This window comes from Aulonocara sp. 'chitande type north' Nkhata Bay, linkage group LG8, assembly GCF_057382095.1.
Source record: "Aulonocara sp. 'chitande type north' Nkhata Bay isolate Kocher_YH1m ecotype deep benthic linkage group LG8, A_spYH_male_GT1.1, whole genome shotgun sequence".
NCBI classification, from domain to species: domain Eukaryota; kingdom Metazoa; phylum Chordata; class Actinopteri; order Cichliformes; family Cichlidae; genus Aulonocara; species Aulonocara sp. 'chitande type north' Nkhata Bay.
Window position 1 is genome coordinate 21,062,947 of NC_141351.1, and position 19,689 is coordinate 21,082,635.

The following is a 19,689-nucleotide window of genomic DNA, read 5'->3' on the forward strand; positions in this document are numbered from 1 at the left end:
TGTTGGTGGAAACTGTATAAACCATACCTCTATTTATACAGACTATAACTATATTTGGTGATTTGTTTTAGTATTTTCTTAATTTCTGCAGTGAAGGGAATGAGGGAATTGTATAATTGATTGAATATATCAATAGAGGGCTTGCAGATGTTTGGGTTGTATTTAAGGTCTAGAACCATATATGAAACAGAGAAGATGGAGAGGGTGTACATTGTCAACATCATCTCTGCTTTTAAAATTGGGCTTCAGACTTTTGTAGTTGGGGCTAGATGAGGTGACCCCCAAGTTCTTTTTGGTTTTGCTGGAATAGGCTCAGCCTGCTGAGGAATTTCCTATGATACACTTGGCATTCATCACCACCTGTCTACTTCCCTCTTTTAATTCCTGATGCATTTATATGCTTGTCTGTAACTTTTATCTATTCTCTCCTATAGTTAATGTTTTGTCTCATTTGTTATTCGTGGTCTCTTCTGTCCTCTCACCCCAGAGTTGGTTGCACTAGATACCCGCACCTACCTGAACCTGGTTTCTTCCTCTTAAAAGGGAGTTCTCTCTTCCCACCATTGCCAAGTGCTTGCTCATATAGAATTTTATGATTGCTGGGGTTCTCTCAATAGAAAACACCTTGAGGTGACTATTGTTGTGAATTGGTGCTATATAAATAAGACTGATTTGATTAATTTGAAAGTTCAGTTCCTGCTGCCAAGCTCGCTCTAAACACTTTGTCTAGTGGATAGTTTTGTGGCCTGGTTGCCATTGTGGCCATGTGTAGTTTCTTTTATTTCATTTAGACAGCATGGTGGCTTAATTAGTTAGCAATATTGTCTTAAAGCAGGAGAGTCCTGGTTTGAATCTAGACAGTTTGCATTTTCTCCCGGTGCTTGTGTGGGTTTTCTCCAGGAGCTTTGGTTTCTCCCACCACTGGAAAAAGATGCAAAGTTAATGCTGTCTGTCTGGACAAGGGCTGACAGTGTATATTCTAAATGAGATTATATAATCAAATATTTTTTTAAAAGGAGGGGTTTTTGAGTTCTGGTAGCACTAATCCAGACAAGAGATTCTTAATCTCCTGGTTTCTGGGTTCATTAAAGGTGAATAATAATCCAGTGAAATACCATCTTGCTGTCAGATGTACTCAATGTTTGTTCCTCCTCCTGCTCTGAAAATATGCTGTAATCTGAAGGGCCGTGTTAACCAGAACCAACAGGAGGAGAACTGATTCATGTGCCACGATGCTGAACTTTCAGAGGCCATAGAGCAGAAAAACGATTACAATCGCTAGCTGCAGTCCAAGACTGAAGAATGTTTTTGTCACAAAGCGTGTGGGTGTGTGCTGTGAATGGAGGCACCAATGCTTTCACTATAAATACTTGTGTGCACACGACACGGCAGCCCCCTTGCCCACTGAATAAATAGAACCTCAATCTTTTGAAAACACTTGTAAAGCACTTTTAAAAATGAACCCTGAACCAGACAAAAGTGCTCAAGAGTCGTTGTACTTTCTTTCTTTCTTTCTTTATCATCAAAGCATGTACACTAGATTCCTGCACCAGTTAAACCAGTTGAAATGTAAACAGCTCTTCATCACTTCTGTAAAAATTTCAACAGTCCCTTTCACAGATGCTTGGAGCAAATATGCAGCTGTTTGCAAACAGATGTTATCACTTTATGTACAACCCCCAAGACATTGAAATGCTAAAATATAATGCAGGTATAAAATATATCCATATATTATATGAAACCCTTATTGTTGTTCTGCTAGCTTAGCACCATGTATTCCTACCTGTAGCCGCTTACTGCTCACTCCCCCAAAATCATTGTGTGTGGAGTACCTTAACAATTATATTGAGAGGTGATTGTGCAGGATACTGCTTTAGTTGTAGCACTACAGCTCTTATATACTGTGCTCTCGTTTGTATTTTTCACTGGCTTTTGTTTTCATGAGACTTTTTAGAGCAGAGATAAGCATTACCATGTTGTTTTTAAATGTGCCTGCATGTCATACATCCAGAATTGCTTCTTAAAATATCAAAATCCTCACTTGGGTGTTTTTCCTTTAAGGTAAACCAGTTCTAATCTTTCAGTGGCAGCTTATTCTAATTAATCATTCGTATCATAATTACCTGTTTTAATCCTTTCTGGGAGTTAATTAAACAGGCTCCTTTATCTGTAGTTCCATAAAACTACAATTTCACTCTAAATCTTAGTGTTTACACGTCTCCTTTAAAGACTCAATTTGGACAGCTAATAATGCCATCCATTCATTTATCCACTTCAGGGTTGCAGGGGGTTCTGCACCTTTACAGAGTGAGATGCATGCAGCACCACTTTATTTTTTATTTTTTACTTTGTTTAAAATGTGTGGACAGATCAGAATGATCTTTAACTGACAGCTTTTTCCCCCTTCCCTTGCATCCTCTTCTTTTAACTGCCTGACAATGGCAGTAGAGGACCTTGCAGAGTATAGTTTCTTTAGTCAAAGGAAATGGCAGAGGAGTGGAGCACGGAGAGAGGAGGTGTGCATATGTCAGAGAGGGGCTGGGTAGTGCTGAGAGGAGGAGGAGGTGGGATGCATGAAAGAGAGTGAAAAGCAGGGAAAGGGGAGGGGACTGTGCTCTCATTCACATTGGTGGCATTTGCCTTGAGAATGAGCGGTTTCTTTTTTGGGGAAGGGGGGTTTTAGAGAAGTTTTTTCCCCCTCAGGAGGGTTGGTCAGAAACAGGAACGGAGTGAGACACGAAGGGGCAGGAGGCTGGATGATCAGAAGGAGCTGGTCAGACATCAGAGCAGCTATGCAAGGAACAAACTGGGGTAAGAGACTCGCAGGAAAAAACCGTTGGAGAAACAGGAAGTTACCTTTTAATTACCTGGCCATTGAAAGTGATGGGCGGTGTTTGACATTCACAGTGGGAGTCCCACTGTGACTGAAAGTTACAGAGGATTATTGTACATTAAGGTAAAAAGAGAAGAATTTTTACATTTGTGTAAAGAAATGTAAACAATTAGTTGATGAATCTCTTAGCTTATCAGCATGCACTTACTGTTTTCCTATTCAGTATGCCATCTCAATTTTTATAATCTCCTTAAAATAAGAATTAAATATCTTTAGGTTTAGACTCCCAATCAGTCTAAATAAGCAGAAATTGTTAAACATCAGTATTGTTTTTAATAACTGTAAGATTTCATAGACCGTATAGTTAACAGTAGCTGTAGGCAAAAAAAAAAAGGTGGAAAGAACTGCCGTGACCTTTCACTGATTACTCTTCTGTAGCTGCTCAGTGGTGCAAGGGTGGCAAGTAGAGGTTACTGTATAGTAAAGTTTAAGCGTAAGGGCCTCTGTTTACACATTTGCCTAACAGGTGAAAGATCCCCTGTTTGATCCCAGGAGGACACAAATGCCTTTTGGGGCTATGTCAGAAAGGACAAAAACCCCCAAAAAACGCCAAATCAAACATGCAGAACTACTTGGTGTGGAGACCCTTTGGGAATAAGTGAGCATCTGAAAGTAGCTTTTAGAGCATCATGGTCATTGGAAAGTGCATTTCTATGTTTTAAATCCAGAATCCCTCTTACTTCATAGCAAAATTGCTTTGCAAATGGATCATAAATCCTGAAAAATGCCTGTTTAGTCAAATATTTTAAATATACTGGTCACCACTTCTGTATAGTGGAACTACTTATAATGCAGTATGCATGCACTTCAAAAAGGTAATATTTATGTCAAAAAGGTTCTAGAAGGGTGGCGTTAAGTCCCGACTTACAGGAAAACCACACGGTACAAAATACCACTGTAATGGCTTGTTGGTCTTTATTGTTGTATTTTCCTGCCTCAAATGTAATGACTTGTTGTTTTTCTCTTCGTCAGGTGTAAATCATATGTTTAGCATTTGAACAGCACTCTATTTGTGATTTTTCTGTCTTTTTGTTATAAAGCCTGACATTTTTATAGACAGTCTTTCAGCATCTAAACGATGATTAGTCACTGCAGAAAAGAGAAAAAGGGCTAAATTATGGTTTTATATTTTTTTGAAGGCCAGCCCTTAATGTTTTAATGGATTTGTGTTGTTTAATGATAAATGGTTTGGGGTTTGCTTACTGAATGATTCAGAAGGTTTTTTGTGGTCTAATATTTATCACAATTATATGTGGTACATATTCATAGCACCTTTCAGCTGTTAATTACAGTTTCTAAAGGCTTTTTATTCCCTTTTTTTTATTCAGTTATTCTTCTTGGGGAATCTAATATCGGTTTTATTTATTTGAGTTGTCTAAAAAGTTGCAGCTTTGCTTGGGAACATTACCTTTTGGCATGATAACCGGGGTGTTTGTTGGGGCACTGAGGTGTCTGCCTGTGGAAAGGTAGGTTGTCTACAAACCAAAATAGCTTTGTCACAGTTTTCTCTCTGTGTTCCAGTTTCCAGTATGAGGGGAAAGAATAAGGAGATTGGGGGGTGTGACAGAAAGGGAGAGTTGGATTCAGAAGTTTGATGGAGAGTGGAGGAGGGGATCTCCAGACTCATTTGTTTGTTCCCTCATGTGGACCCTCCCTGGGGAAAATTGAAGCTCTCTCTTCTTTACTTCTTTCTGCCCATGTTCTTCTTTGAGTCAGAGCTGTTGCTCCTAACACCTCTGAGTCTCGGATGAGGGCTGGGATAATACAACTTTTTGCCAGTTCCAACACTTCACCTGGTGTTGGAATATTTTTTGACTCACCTCTGTGGTTGTGGATGTGTGTTTATGGTGTGGCGCTAACAAAGGAGGACTTAGAGTAGGCTCTTTCAGTTTGTCTCAAAGCAGGTTTGTGTGACGTTGCAGTTTTAAAGGGCATGGCTAATAAACTGCATATACTGTCTCTTTATAAACAGCCTCTATAAAAAGGCTTTTATACTGTTTGCGTCTCTAATTGCCAATCTCAGATGCAGTCAGACGAAAGGTTGCCACGCATGCCAGAGAATGCTGCTGAAATTTATCTACAGTTTACTGCTGTACGTGTAATAAAATATGCCGCTGTGATTGGAGCAGCCTGCCTGAGTGGAGTTTTTCAGAGCAGACTGCAGACTTTCCTTCACATTTTATGTGCAGCATATAGTCTGATCCTGTAGACTGAATCCTCAGCATTTCTTTGTGAATGTATTGATCTCTCTTTATTGATTTTTGTCATCTCTGCTTCTTATTTCGCCACAGAAATGAAGATGTGTGAAAGTCTGAGAACTTTTTCGTTTTAAGGGCAGGTTCAAAGTTGTTAAAATGATGGGGTTTTAATAATGTCCTGTCTCTTAATAAATCTCCTTTTTGCATGAATATAAGGGACAAAGCATTTAGAAGCTATTTAATGTAGTAGCAAAACTCTAGTCTGTCTTTTGTGGCAAAAAGTTGACATTGGAGGGTCATAAGCACAGACTGTATGTAAAAGATAGACATAGCCATACCATAACTCATTTGCTTCTAGAATTTAAGGCCTCACTGTCAGTGTGTTTTGACTAATGCTATGTTTTTGGATGGGCTTTTAGAGCCAGAAGTGAGCATATTTGGATGAGATTGTGGCATTTCAAACCAACAGCTAACACTGCCATGCTTGGTTAGCAAGCTGTGTTCATAAACTGTAGGGATGCTTATTGGTGCTAAGTAACAAACTGATTAAACAGAAAACTAGAATTTCACTCACTTGAAGTAAAGCCCAAATGTCTTGGATGGTTTGTAACGCATAGCAAGGCATAATATCAGTCAGATAATTTAACTAAAAATTATGCAAAAGGCGCCAACAGCACGGACACTGCTGAGATCCAGTTCAGTGGAATGGACTGAGGTGAAGTCAAGCAAATGGCTACACCTGTAAATCAAAGTGGCCCCTTACCCATTTGTACAGTTGTTCTGAAGTGGGAAACCAGCCATAGATGTCATTACCGGGCTATAAACATATTTTTAAAGTTGGAGATTTTAACATGGTCATTGGAAGAACTGCGGTTTTTTTGCATTTACAGATTGGCTTCACTTCTCAGCTCCAAGGTTGCTGCTCAGTGTCAGCTACTCCATGATTTATAGTACCTGGTTAAACTCTTAATACGCATTTCAACAATGCAAACTTTGTGCTAATCTGTATACTGTGGTGTACTGACTAGCACAAGCACATGGGTGTGTTGGATATAATTACAGCATATTAATATTTTGTTTAAGAGAGTTGTTATCCTTGTGCTAATCGGTATACAGTAGCCAAATATATGTCTATAAAACAAAATGTTAATACACTCGAAATACATTTATGTAAATAAATTCCACAAGTGTAGTCATGAAGATTTTCTCATTTTTGTAGCTCTAATGGTCTGTATATACATTATATATTAAGTTATAAATTAAACTTAATGCAGATCACATGGGCCGTCCAGTCTATAAAAGCTGATTGGCCAGCTTTTATAGGCGCCTGCAACCTCCACTTACAAACTTTTACTCTGTTTGCATGTTCACACTGAGGCTCCACTCAAGGAGTGGGTTGTAAAGCACCAAAGCAGGCTTACTGACTGCACTCTTTGAAAGCAGAGCACCTGTTTTGTGTCCAGTATGGAGTGAACTCTACACACTTCTAAGTTCTATGTTGTCTCCGTAGTAGACAATATTGAACTGCTCTTTATGGCTTTTAAGTCTTCATATTTCTGGTATTATTTTCTTTTTTTCTCGTTAGAAATTATAATAACAAAAAATCTACAAAACGGAAGGAGCAAAGATGTTTAGCATTTTGCAAATGCTGGTTTTAATGCCTGAAAGAAACTGAAGTAGATTGGGAGCATTTTCCAAAGGGATGGTTATGATCCAGTCTTTCCCTGAACATAGACTTTACTTGGGAGGACAGCCCAGGTATTTTAACGGCCACCCAAGTATATTTGGGAAATCATTTTAGCGTACATATTTTTATTTTTTCATCCTTCTGATGCCATTGCTGTGTTTTACTGATGGAGAGTCCCCCCCCCCCCACATTTATTTTGAAAGTGTAGTCTCTACAAATCAGCTAGCACTGGCCCTTCCCTACCGATAACAAAAACTTGCTGATTGGAAGTTCCTGTTTCCCTCGGAGAAAGGTCACGGCACCTAAAGCTCCCTATTGTATTTGCACCTTTCCCCCTTCAGCAGCTGCATGTGTGACTCCACAGAGTTAAACTTGCCACAGATTAGAAACTACCCTCTTTTGTTTGCACCTTTAACACCTTTATTCTAAAAACTTGGTGCATTTTTTTTTTAGAATAACGTGAATTCCCATTGACTGAACCAAATTCTCAGCCCTAAGCCAGTTTATTGAATCAGTCACCCCTGACAGACTTTGCAGAGCCAATTTAACCTTCTTGCGAAACTCTAAACACATTTTCACTCACTAAAGAACAATTTTGCACAGTAATTCACTTGTAAAGCTTTATGCCAACCACTGGCAGCAGAAGGTAAACACAGCTACAGCACAGGTGTCATTTATTAAACACAACAGCTCAAAATTGTTCACACTTGTTACTAATGGTGTAATTTAACCAAAAATATCCCGGTGAGAGTGCTGTACAGCCAGCTAGGATGAGTTTGAAGGTTGATGCCAGCTGTGGATGGAAGCAATCTCAGAGGGAGAGGAGGAAGACGAGGAAGGTCGAGATCAGTAATTTCAGTTGAAATTTGAGCCACTATGATTTACTCAGAAGTGTTCACTATTGCTTTTTATTTAGCCAGTATAATATTTTCTTGACATTTGCAGTCATTTGACAAGGTGTGATGAGAAAGTGACCTCTTTCAAACGAGGTATACACTCACCAGACACTTTACTAGGTACACCTTACTGGTAGTAGTTTGGATCGCCTTTTGCTTCAGAACGGCCTTAATTCTTAATGGCACAGAGTCAGCAAGGTGCTGGAAACATTCCTCAGAGATTCTTGACCATATTGACATGATAACATTGCACAGTTGCTGCAGACTTGTAAGCTACATAACCCAGTTGCGACTCTTCTGTTCCATCATATCCCAAAGGTGCTCTATTGGAATGAAATCTGTTGACTGTGGAGGTCATCTGAGTTCAGTGAACTTATTGCCATGTTCAAGAAACCACTTTAAGATGATTTGAGCTTGATGACAAGGCGTGTCATTCTGTCATCAGAACGATGCTCAGTTAGTACAAATATCCCCCGCAACATTACTGTTTGAAAATCTGGTTTTATGTTGTTAGTTAACTTAACTTTATAGTTTTTGCTAAAACACATTTCTAAAACCAACATCTAAAATTAAGTGCCTTTAAGTAACTCTCCTGCTGAGGGTCCCTACTTCCTCTGAATGAATAAAGACCAAAGGATTATTTTAAGGTGGGTCCCAGATTATGTCATTATCATCTCTTGGTAAGGGGTATCTTTTACAATTAAGAGTATATGGTCAATGTTCCTAAAATAAGTTGATCAGATATTTCTGTTGTAGTGAAAAGTGTGTACTTTATAATGCTTTGACTTTTATTTTGTAATATTTTGATCCACATAACTTTATGCTGAATTATTACATTTTAAAAAGTGCTGCAATTGCAGATTCTCTCTATGCTGCTTCTCCGGTGCTCCATCTATACAAGTAACCCTATAAAACTGTCAGCACTGAAAGCTAGAGGATAAAATCCTGATGCCTCTGTGTGACAGCAGATTTCCTAAGACTGCTACTGTTGCCTGCCGCAATGAAAAATGTCTGATGCGGAAGAAATATTACTCTACATCTCGTCTTGCAACCTGTGGCTTTTGAGTGATGAGACATCAGAAAATGGGTGGCTGCAGACTCGACACGACCCCACACTGACCACTGCTCATGTTTGGTCTCCTCCTCAGCTGGAGTGCCACACATTCCTGCTGCTGGAGGAGTGACTGGCTGACCGAGGGGCATTAAAGCCTTCAAAGCCTTTCCCAGACAAAAACAGTCTGCTCACATTCACAATCAGCTGACACAGTGGACACTGGGGGTGGTTTTAATATTACTTGCATTCCGTGCAGTGTTTTTGTGTGTGCATGTGTGTGCGCACATGGGCCTAAGTGGATGGCTTGACTGGGTGCTGGGCCTCAACAACATTGTATTAGTGATTTCTAAACAAGAGTTGCATGCATTTAATTTGCTAATGTATCATATTAGCTTGCTATTTCAATTCAGCTGTTTTTACACGTCAGAAAATGCCTCAGTACTCTATATCATCTGATATCACATGAGATATCATGTAGTAATATAAAGGTATTTGGCACATTTAATCTACAAGGAAAATGGCAAATTCTGCCCATCCACAGAATATTTGTAAACCATAATATATTAAGTATATTATGTCCATCAGCCCCTCTTTATAGTTGTCACAAACCCTTCCACTACCATTAGCTGTTATTGTCCATTTATCTTCAATTAGGGAAGTGGGAGCATGTGGAAGATTGTAAAAGCTATAGCAGGACTGGAGGCTTTAAGATGCTAAGAAGGGGTCCTGGTCTTCCTGTCAGCCCTATGACCCCCTCCTCCCCTTTTCTTTTCTCTTCCTCCTTCTAATGTTTGAGGCCCCCAGTCACTGTGACAACAAAAGGGAAACTAGGACTGCATGAACATGACGGGGGCTTTAAAAACACTTTGAGACCCCATGTGCCTCGCCTAGAAGAGCGCCTGCATAGTTTTGGTTATCTTGAGGGATTAGAGCTCATTCTGGGGAGACTGAGGGCAACAAATGGACTCAGTGATCAGGAATAAAGACCTGTGGAAACCAAACGTAAGGAGGAGACTGAACTAGAATGTCTTGCCTAGTTGTTGCATAAATATGCAAACTTTTTATTGCAAAAGAAGTATTAAAAAAGGTTTAGGTTTAGTATATAAACAGTTTGCAGTTGGGAGATCTCAAGTATGAGCACATCGTCATCAATCTGTGGCAGTTTAACATTCTTGGGTACTTTTACATAAAGTAAAGCTTTCCCTTGGGTATAGGTTGGACAAACAATAGATGTTGTGCAAAAAACTGGCATTATTTCTCATGACCATCAGGGGGCGACTCCTTCAGCTGCAGAAATTTGTTAGACTGTGTAGAAATCTGAGGAAGAATATCAAGTTTCTCGATTAATCTGTGATTTTTAGGGTTTCAATCAGTAATTTAATGTCTCATTTAATACAACATGATGTTCACTTTTAAAAAATTATGATGCCATCTACAGAAACATAAACAAACAAATAAAGTAGGGTATGGTTTAGAGTGCTGCTACCTTGTGATCAGAGCATGATAAAGGTAAATGTTAAAGCAGCACTAGAGAGAAGTGTTTCTCTGCCCTGAAAGATTAATGTATTAAATGCACATTCTTCATGACTATCTTATACAAAAAGATTTATTGAACCACAAAACACTGGCAGCCTTTTTAAGTTAACGATTTTTCTCATACAACTTATTTATTATGAAAATGCTTGGTATAAGAGGAACAAAGATTGCTATGAATTGTGAGTCATGTAAAGCAACGAGTCGATATGGAGCTTGAAATAATCATATGTCCCCTTTTAAAGTTTTCACAGCAAAAAAGATTTTAAATTTGTGATGCAGCCGGGTGAGTTCACTAACTGGTGCTTTTTAAATCAGCCTGGAGGAATTTTCTCATTGAAATAAGCTGTAGAGTTTGCTGGAGATAATCTTCTGGGGTTTCTTTAATCTCAGTATTAAGAAAGGCAATTTTAGGTTTGAGGCTTTCTTTTTCTAATAGCAGTTACTCAGTCATTCTCATTCCATGCTATTCACATGGGATTATTTGTAATAAATATTGTCATGGATGAATTAGTTTTATCAGTGTATAGAGAAATCACATGAGATTAATCCTCCTGGCTGTGCCTCTGGGGACCGTTAAGTCTGATCCGCAACACCACATGTTGCTCAGGCTGCTATTCATTTACTTTTCCTTCATGCTGACACTGATTGAATTTTTTTTTTGTTTAATGGAGTTTCAATTTGAAAGTCCATTAACTGACTAACCAAAGATGATCAATGGACAGATCCCAGTTGCCCATAAGCTAATGGATTTTTGACTTTCTAATAGCAGCAGTGTGATGTAATGTAATCAATACTTTTCTTGTTAAAGCTGTACCACCTCTAAAAGTTTGCTATGTGAGAGTACCAAGACACACTAAACATATTAACAGACATTGGACTAAAATGCTCTCTCATTTCTTTGCATTTTCACTGTCTACTGAACATACTAACATACAATAGCACCAGGCTTGTCCTAGTCACTTCATAATGAGCCTAAGAAGGGATCAGCCAGGTTTCCACGGTGCTGATTAACATGTGGTAATCACAGTTGAATCACAGCAAAAGCCTTAAGAAACCTGTGAACTTGGTAGGTTGGAAAATGACTTGGCACAGCTGTTTGGCTAGAAACTCTGCAAGCCTACTTCACAATAAGTGTCAACGTTAAAGGTCAAAAGGTTGGTCGAGAGGGTTATAGTTAGTTTATGCAGCCATCCAATTATCCAAAAGGGGTCGGATACAGCAGCTTATCCCAGCTGCTATGGGCTAGTGCTTCACCCATGACGGGTCACCAGTCTTATCACGGGGCTATCACAGAGAGACAGACAACTGTTCACACTCAGCCAATTTACAATCATCAGATAACTTAACATGCATGTCTGTGGACTGTGGGAGAACCAACACAGGCAGAGAGAGAACATGCTAACGCCACACAGAAACCCTTCTTGCTGTGAAGTGACGGTGCTAACCACTACTGTACTACTGTGCATTCTGTTTTAAGTTTTTTTATTTTATTTTATTATAATTTTCTTTAGCTTTTTTAATATTTATTGCTATTTTTCGCCCAGACCAAGTACAAAAACACTGACCCTCTGATGGGGGTAACCCTAACCCTATATTGTTAACCTGGAAGAACAATTTAATAAGAACAAAAATGGTTACGATCTTAGAGAGTTCATCTTATAAGAAAAAAAAATAGAAAATGCCTTGTAATAGATTTAGAACTAGCTGATTTCCATGATCACCGCCTGGGCGGGTAATAATAATTAATCAGCTATAAAATATCAAAATATTTGAGATACAAGTAGATCAATTTGATCAAATTATAAAAAAGCAAAATACTTTTTTTTTTTTGTTTTAAAACATGGCAGGTGTCATGATGTGTGGTATGGAGAGGAGCCAGATGCAGGGCTCCTCCTTTATTTGACTTCTCTGGAAACCATCAGGAAGAGCAGAAGTTAAACTAGGAAAACATGACACGCACAAGGGAGCACATCAAGGAACAAAAACAGCACAGAGCTAGACAGACAAACACTAGGGAGGAAACAGGATATATGCTACAGACTCACAGGTGGGTTTTTTTTATTTTTTAAACTGGGGTTTTCTACTTTTATTTTGAAATATATATATTTCTCACGAAAATGCAAAAAACTGATGTGGAAACATTGGCTATTAATAAGCTCGCAAACAATAACACAGAACCATGTTTGTGATGTCAGAAACGGAGATAAAAGTATCCTCCTTTTCCACGTAGCTACATGCAATTCAACTTCTGAACATCTCCCTATTTGGTGTTAGCTTTAAAAAAAAAAAGAAGAAAAAAGTTTTGAGTGACTTAAAACACTGTTTACATGTGGTCGAAAGGCCTGAGGCCTTACTAGGGATTAGAAAACAGGTGGGAAAAGAGACATGGGTGCATGTAAACAACACAGGTGGAGACAGACAGGGAGGGAGGAAACACACACACACGCTAAACCACACACAGAAACAAAGGACACTGTGAAGGTTAGAATATAAAATCATAACAAGAGTCACAGCAATATCACAGAAAACCCCATAATGGTAAATCATTACAACACCCTTGGACCGCAACGGCTGATTACCAAAAACGTGTGAGTGACGTAGTGAAAACTGAATTCCTGTCATACTTTAAATGACTTCTCTGAAACTTAAGGCGACGACACACCCACAGGTTGGATATCCTGACAGTCTGACTCACTGTGATGATGTTTTTAGTCTACAAGAGGCTCCGTTGTTGGTTTTTGTACACCATGATCTCATCATCAGGCGTCCTGTTGTCCATTGTTCTTCACGCTCGACTGCTGGGCAGCGCCGGGAATAAACTGTTGATATCATAGTCTGTTGTGCCTGCTGTTATAATGTCAACATTTACCACCAGACGTTTGAAGGAGTGAAAAAGTAAGTCTGTCACGCTTTTTAAAAATTGTTCTCTGTGTATTATTGCCTTTACTTAGTACCTTTAAACACCCACTGCAGAAGTACCACGCCAAGTTCAACCTGTCTCCTCTTCTCAGTGTTTTACCTTTTGTGGTATTATCCACAGTTATGAACTTTTCAGTTGTTCCTAAGGCTGATAAGATGTGTGGAGACAGTAGCCTTTGTTGCTGTCAGGGAAAAATGCCAGCATGTTACAAGGCATTTTACATCTCAAATGAAGAGAGACCCCTTCCTTGTGCTGCCCCATGCCTCAAGCCCTGTTTGTGCTGCTTGGATGGATATAATGAATGGCCTGTCCCTGGCTGTCTGTGTGTGGCCCACCATGGTCTTGTGGGATATTTGTATCCTTCAGTCTACTGTATATCATCTCTGTGTTGTCTGTGTCATAGGCACTGTGAGAAAAATTCCTTGAAAGAAACCCTGTGGGGAGATTTGAATGCTGCAATCACTTCTTGTTAGGTCTTAAAGAAAAACATGCCAGTTCAGCTCATTTCTTTAGTTGCTGAATAAGATCAGTAAATATTATAGCAACAGGTTTTGACACAGCTATTTGAAAACACTATTAACGAAGCCTTTGATAGAAAAATGCTATGATTATCATGTTTTGCTAGTTTGCACTCAGACAGTGACTGATTTTTGTCTTTAAGTACTTAAGATTCGACTTGATTTTATAAGGCTTAATATAAGACCTTGCCCTTACTATGACAGTTATAATTGAAGAGTCAGTCAGTGCTTCACACCAAATAAGATGAAATGACTTTAGAGGGGAACATGCAGTTGCAGTTTTCATCTACTTGCTCAGCCTCCTGATCCTGAGACCCTCTTTGAGCAAGGGCCTACAAGGTTTTTGAGAAACTTCTTAAAGGATATGCTGAAACTTTAACCATAACATGTGAACACTTGTGTCGTTTCTCCATTTCACAGCCTTGAGCTTCAGTTGAGAGTGTGAAAAAAATCACTATATTAAAAATTGTTTTGATATAGAAGGAATTATGGTAAGAAAGTAAGTGCGCTCCAGCTTGCTTTAACCAACCTATGGGCTCAAAATGTGGTCATAAATATTTTGTACTTGTAAAAAAGATTTGTATGTGTAAAAAAGATTTGTGTGTGCGTAAAAAAGATTTGTATGTGTAAAAAAGATTTGTGTGTGGACTTAGAAAAAAAACCCCTGCAAGTTACAAGTACGGATTTTTGACCCTATTTTTCTACCCTTCATCTGATTGGTCAATGTCATGTCAATCACACATGTAACAATCCAATCAGAGAACAGATGGGTTAGGCTGTCAGAGGGGCGCTTTTTTGAACTGCAGGTCCTTGAAGGGTGATACCGTTTGAAGCTGGAGGATCGCTATATAAATATCCGATAGCAGCTAGGTCCCCTAACTTTCAGTAGCTGTTGAAAGGAAAAAGTTGTGGTATATCAGTGGTTAGAAATAACATTATTACTTTAGGATTAGTTTAACACAAAGTCAGGGCTGACCCAGGACCATTACTGTGAGTCACAGTGCGCAGCATAAAAGTCCTTTCACATCGGATGCAGGATATGCTGCTAATGCTAACTGCTAACTAAAAGCAAAGGATCCAGAATTTGTTAAGCTGGCTGCTGGGCTCTGTGGGTTTTTGCAGCTGCTCTACCTGTACTAGATGCACCTGCTCCTTGTCTTTTCTATCTCTGACTTTATGTCCTCTACAAGAGTTTGTTTTTTTTGCTAGTTCTTCAAATGTTCAATAAAAACATGTATGCTAATTCATAACGAAGAAAGCTTTGTAATGAAGACTGTCATTTCCAAAACACTGCCCGCCCCCACCCCGCGGTCCGCAGCGCTGTTGAAAAGGCTGTGGAAGTCCCTGTATTAAACACGTAGACCTGTGACATAAAAATCACCAAACTCGGACAACTACAGACTGTTTTCCTTCGTGGTGATGAAGGAAAACGCTGGGTTGGCATGTAAAAGGGCATTTATTCCCTTCAAAGACCTGCAGTTCAAAAAAAGCGCCCCTCGACAGCCAAACCCATCTGTTCTCTGATTGGATTGTTACATTTGTGATTGACATGACATTGACCAATCAGATGAAGGGTAGAAAAATAGGGTCAAAAATCCGTACTTGTAACTTGCAGGGGGTTTTTTTTCTAAGTCCACACACAAATCTTTTTTACACACACACAAATCTTTTTTACGCACACACAAATTCTTTTTACACATACAAATCTTTTTTACACATACAAATCTTTTTTACGCACACACGAATTCTTTTTACACATACAAATCTTTTTTACGCACACACAAATCTTTTTTACACATACAAATCTTTTTTACAAGTACAAAATATTTATGACCACATTTTGAGCCCATACCAACCACCTATATTACATGGTGGAAACTTACCCCCCAGAAAAGTACTCTTTGAAGTTTTCTTCAGTGAATGATCAAATATACATGTCTCTATTCATCTACGTCATAGACATGAAACTGGTGCAGATATGCTGTTGGTTACATAAAAATCTCACTGAACAAAAGTCTGATTTTAGCTTCAGATTGTGACACTTGGAGTCGGTGTAAAATTGATTTGGCTGCAGATTTTAAAAGGTTAAATGTGATTATCAGCTGTGAAAATTTCAAGTGGATAATTCCTGTTTTTATTAAGTAATGAGGGCAAAAATAATGTGAATTAAGAAGTGCAAAATTTAGATCCACTCCTATGTAGTTGAGTGATTGTAAATCATTAAATATTCATAGTATAAAGGTTAAATTATGCATGGCAAAAAATTAAAGCATGAAGCATCTGATGGAAATGTTTTAAGATTTAACAGATTTTTCTATAAGGAATCACCTATGAAGGGCTTTCAGAGGACTTGAGACTTACTCTTAAGCCAAAACAATGTTTTCATGGTGCAGCAAATGGATAACTGGAGCTCCACAGGATGACAGTTGTTAATTTTGATTCATTTACATATTTTATTAACCTATTTGGCATTGGTTTGTTTTTGCCCTAGCACTCATCGTTGTTTTAGTGTGGGGGGGAAAAATATTTTCTCCAGTTTTGTACTTCAGTCTTGTTCCGTTTGGACGAACTTTGGAGTGAGATGTCAACAGATAAAGTGGCCTAGCATTGCCAGTCATGTGGACTCTGTATAGATCTGTTATGAAGTGTGAGATGAATTTGAAGGTTGATGTCCTGGTAAATCTACTGTCACCTTGAAAGACAGATTGTGGATACAAGCAACTGAAATGTCCTTCCTCTGACGGGTGACTGAGGAGTTTGGTCATTTGGGAGCGGTACAGAGTAGATGATACTGTGCATTGAAAGGAGCCAGTTTGAGTGGTTTGGCCTCCTGGACACCTCATAGTGAGCTTTTCTTGGGCGGGTCTCACTGGGAGGTGACTGAGTGGATAGATTACACCTCTTGGCTACTTGGAAGAGATGGAGGAGTTGGCGAGGGAGAGCGAGGTCTTTGACTTGCGCTCATTTCTAGCTCCTATTAGAATGATTTTATCCTGAGAACAGAGTAACGATACTTCTCTATTTGAAATCATACAGGGATTTCTTGAACATAAAGTATGCTGATGTAGTTATTTTGAAGTTTGGGACAGATTTATTATGACTGTCCCTCTTTGAAACCATCCCCATGACAGGGGGAAAAAGGAACGCTATCAGTCTGTCACTATTTAACACATTCACATTTGTTCTTTTTCAGCACGAGTGACCTCTCTGAGCTGCCACCATGGCCCTGGTTCAGCCTCTACCTGTATCTGCTGAGCCCCACACCCCAAGCCTGAGTGGAGGAGCTCGCAGACGACACCCTTCTGCCCCTTCCCCCCCCATCAACGCGCCACTGGCCACTCTGGATCCTATGGGTTCTGTCGGTAGCCTCATCACCACCCACCCTGGTCCCTACCAGGACCATCGCCCAATTGTTGAGCTGGGAGCCAGAGTTCGACGGCCCACACCAGGAGTTTCCCGCGTGGACTCCGAGTCGCCCCAACAGGATCTGTTACTGCAAAGCATTCCCCCAGTCAAGAAACAGAACTCCACGATGTCCAGCAGAGGGCTGGAGAAGGAGACTGGGAACGGGAACTACACATATCTGAATGAGGACTACATAGGTGACTGGAATGACAGTCATGTGACACCTGGCAGCCCAGGAAGTGAAGTAGACGAGATTAAAGAAGGATTAAATGGAAATATTGGAGGACCTCCTCCTAAACTGATCCCAGTGTCAGGAAAACTTGAGAAGGTGAGTGTGTGAGGCTCCACAGTGCATACCATATATGTGGTCCATATCATTCAGTTTTGTCTGCCCTATAAAGACTCCATTTCCCAGAAGCAGGGCCTGTGTCACATAAAACATATTTTAACTACTTATTCACAGCTTTGTTTAGGCTTAATTTTGCTTTGTAAAGCTTTAGATTATATCAAATTCACTCTTTTTACTTTTTACTAGAATATGGAGAAAACAGTGCTGCGGCCCACTGCCTTCAAACCCGTCATTCCCAAGAGCCGCTCCTCGATGCAGTATCTCTCGCCTCGCCATTGTGCCAATGCGCCAGAAAGCCAAAACAACCTGAACCTGCTCAGCCCCACCCACAGAGATGTGTCGCCCTCCTGCTCTGAGAAGCGTAGCTCCTATAGTGGTGGGCGTAACGCCGCTGGTGGTAACAGCCAGTCTTGCTCATTATCAGACTCTGGACGCAATTCCCTCTCTAGCCTGCCGCCTTACAGTGCTGCCAGCTACAACCTGCCGTCGGGGGAGGCTTCCGCTGGCCACCTAGAGCCCATGAAGAGCGCCCCGCCAGTGACTGTACATGGACACTCCAACTCAGACAGCGGGCGATCCTCCTCCAGTAAGAGCACAGGCTCTGGGTCGATAAGTGGGCGGGGGCAGCCTCTGTCTGACAGCGGGTCTGGTGGGCGTTCTCCTGGCCCTGTGGAAGGCTATGAGGGGGTGGTAAGGGATCTAGAGGACAAACTGAGGGAGAGAGAGCTGGAGCTGCAGCAACTCAGAGACAATCTGGATGAGAATGAAGCTGCAATATGTCAGGTGAGACCTCCAAACAAAATATCCAAGCAGGACATTTGCTTTATCTAAACTTACACAGATCTGAACTTTGACCTCTCTGCCACTGGTTGTTCTGCTTTACAGGTTTATGAGGAGAAGCAGAAGCGCTTTGAGCTGGAACTGGAGGAGCTGAGGCAGGGCTGTGCCACCAGGATGCAGGTTGCCTCTCAGAAAGCCCAGCGTGCACAGCAGGTGCTTCAGCTGCAGGTTAGAACCTCAGACAAGAATATTCAGTGCTGGCTTTTGAAAACAAAGCATTGTTTTAAGTGTATCGCTCTCTCTCTCTCTCTGTTTTCTTTTTATGGCTGCAGGTTTTCCAGCTCCAGCAGGAGAAGAAGAAACTTCAGGAGGACTTTGCTCAGCTTCTGAAGGAGAGGGAGCAGCTTGAGGAGCGCTGCACCTCGTATGAGCATGAGAAGATCCAGCTGGGCCCTCGACTCGAGGAGACCAAGTGGGAGGTGAGCGGATGTTCTTTAAACTCTTATATAATGTAGTAATAAGTACATGAAATACATTTGAGTTTTAAAGTGTATTATTGTGCCCTTTTAGTGATTTTTTTTTTTTTTGTGCCACGTCTCATTCTTCATTAAACTCATCACTGCTATAAGAGCTGTGCAAATCAAATCACTAATTTAATGCCTTGCTGTAATCGTGAATGAAATGAAATTAATGTCATCCAATGAATTTTAGTGATAACAAAAAAAACTTTAAAAAAAAGGCTTCTTTTAAAGAAAAATATCCAATATTTTATAAGAAAAAGTTCAGTCAGTTCAAAACGTAAAAGTAACTATTTCATGGTTTATATTAATTATTCTGACTGATTTTGTGTAAAATACAAATCCTTTCTAAAGTTCAAAGCAGTCTCCACACCTTCTTAACGATTCTGCAACATTTTAGTGTATTATTATTCTAAAAAGCGCTATATACTTAATATTTGTACTTAATTTTGGATCTAAAATAATTACCTGCACACACAAACGTTAGCCTCTCAGACTGAAAACTGTTTGGTTGTATTTTATGACATTTTCTTCAAGAGAGAGTTTCTGAAATGAACCATTTTCACTCTTTTCTGACATTTAATTACTGATCAAATCGATTGTCTGCATAAATAAATGTCAGTTTGATTGATAATGGGAATCATTGCACTTATTTGTTTAAGTAAGATTGTTTAAGAGCTTGGGTATTGTATTAAAAATTTCCATCTGGAAAACCAACTAGTGACAAGCTGCAAACCTTTAAAGTCAAACTTTTTACCTCTATGGATGAGGTCTACCTCATTAAATCTGTAAATAAGACAGTAAATAAAAACCACCAAACAGCAGGTCAGTGACACAAATGTTATTTAGCCTTCTCTAAAATCTTTCATCTATAAAGCACAACAACTCCTTTATCCATTTTAGTAGTAGTAGTAGTACCATCTAACCTTCAAAAC

General features: G+C 39.7%; 1 protein-coding gene across 3 annotated transcripts in view; it reads left to right on the forward strand.

Annotated features, from left to right (window-relative positions):
- Positions 1 to 19,689, forward strand: part of LOC147323704 (leucine zipper putative tumor suppressor 2 homolog) — a 45,435-nt gene that overhangs the window by 21,718 nt on the left and 4,028 nt on the right. The window contains exons 1-5 of one of the 3 annotated variants that reach the window (XM_086304242.1): positions 2,671 to 2,811; positions 16,896 to 17,435; positions 17,643 to 18,239; positions 18,342 to 18,464; positions 18,569 to 18,715. In XM_086304242.1, coding sequence (XP_086160368.1) covers positions 16,923 to 17,435; positions 17,643 to 18,239; positions 18,342 to 18,464; positions 18,569 to 18,715 — 1,380 coding nt within the window. In that variant the 5' untranslated portion in view covers positions 2,671 to 2,811; positions 16,896 to 16,922. Of the gene's footprint in view, positions 1 to 2,670; positions 2,812 to 13,040; positions 13,160 to 16,895; positions 17,436 to 17,642; positions 18,240 to 18,341; positions 18,465 to 18,568; positions 18,716 to 19,689 lie in introns of those variants that run through there. The other 2 variants (XM_086304243.1, XM_086304241.1) reach the window with 2 other exon arrangements.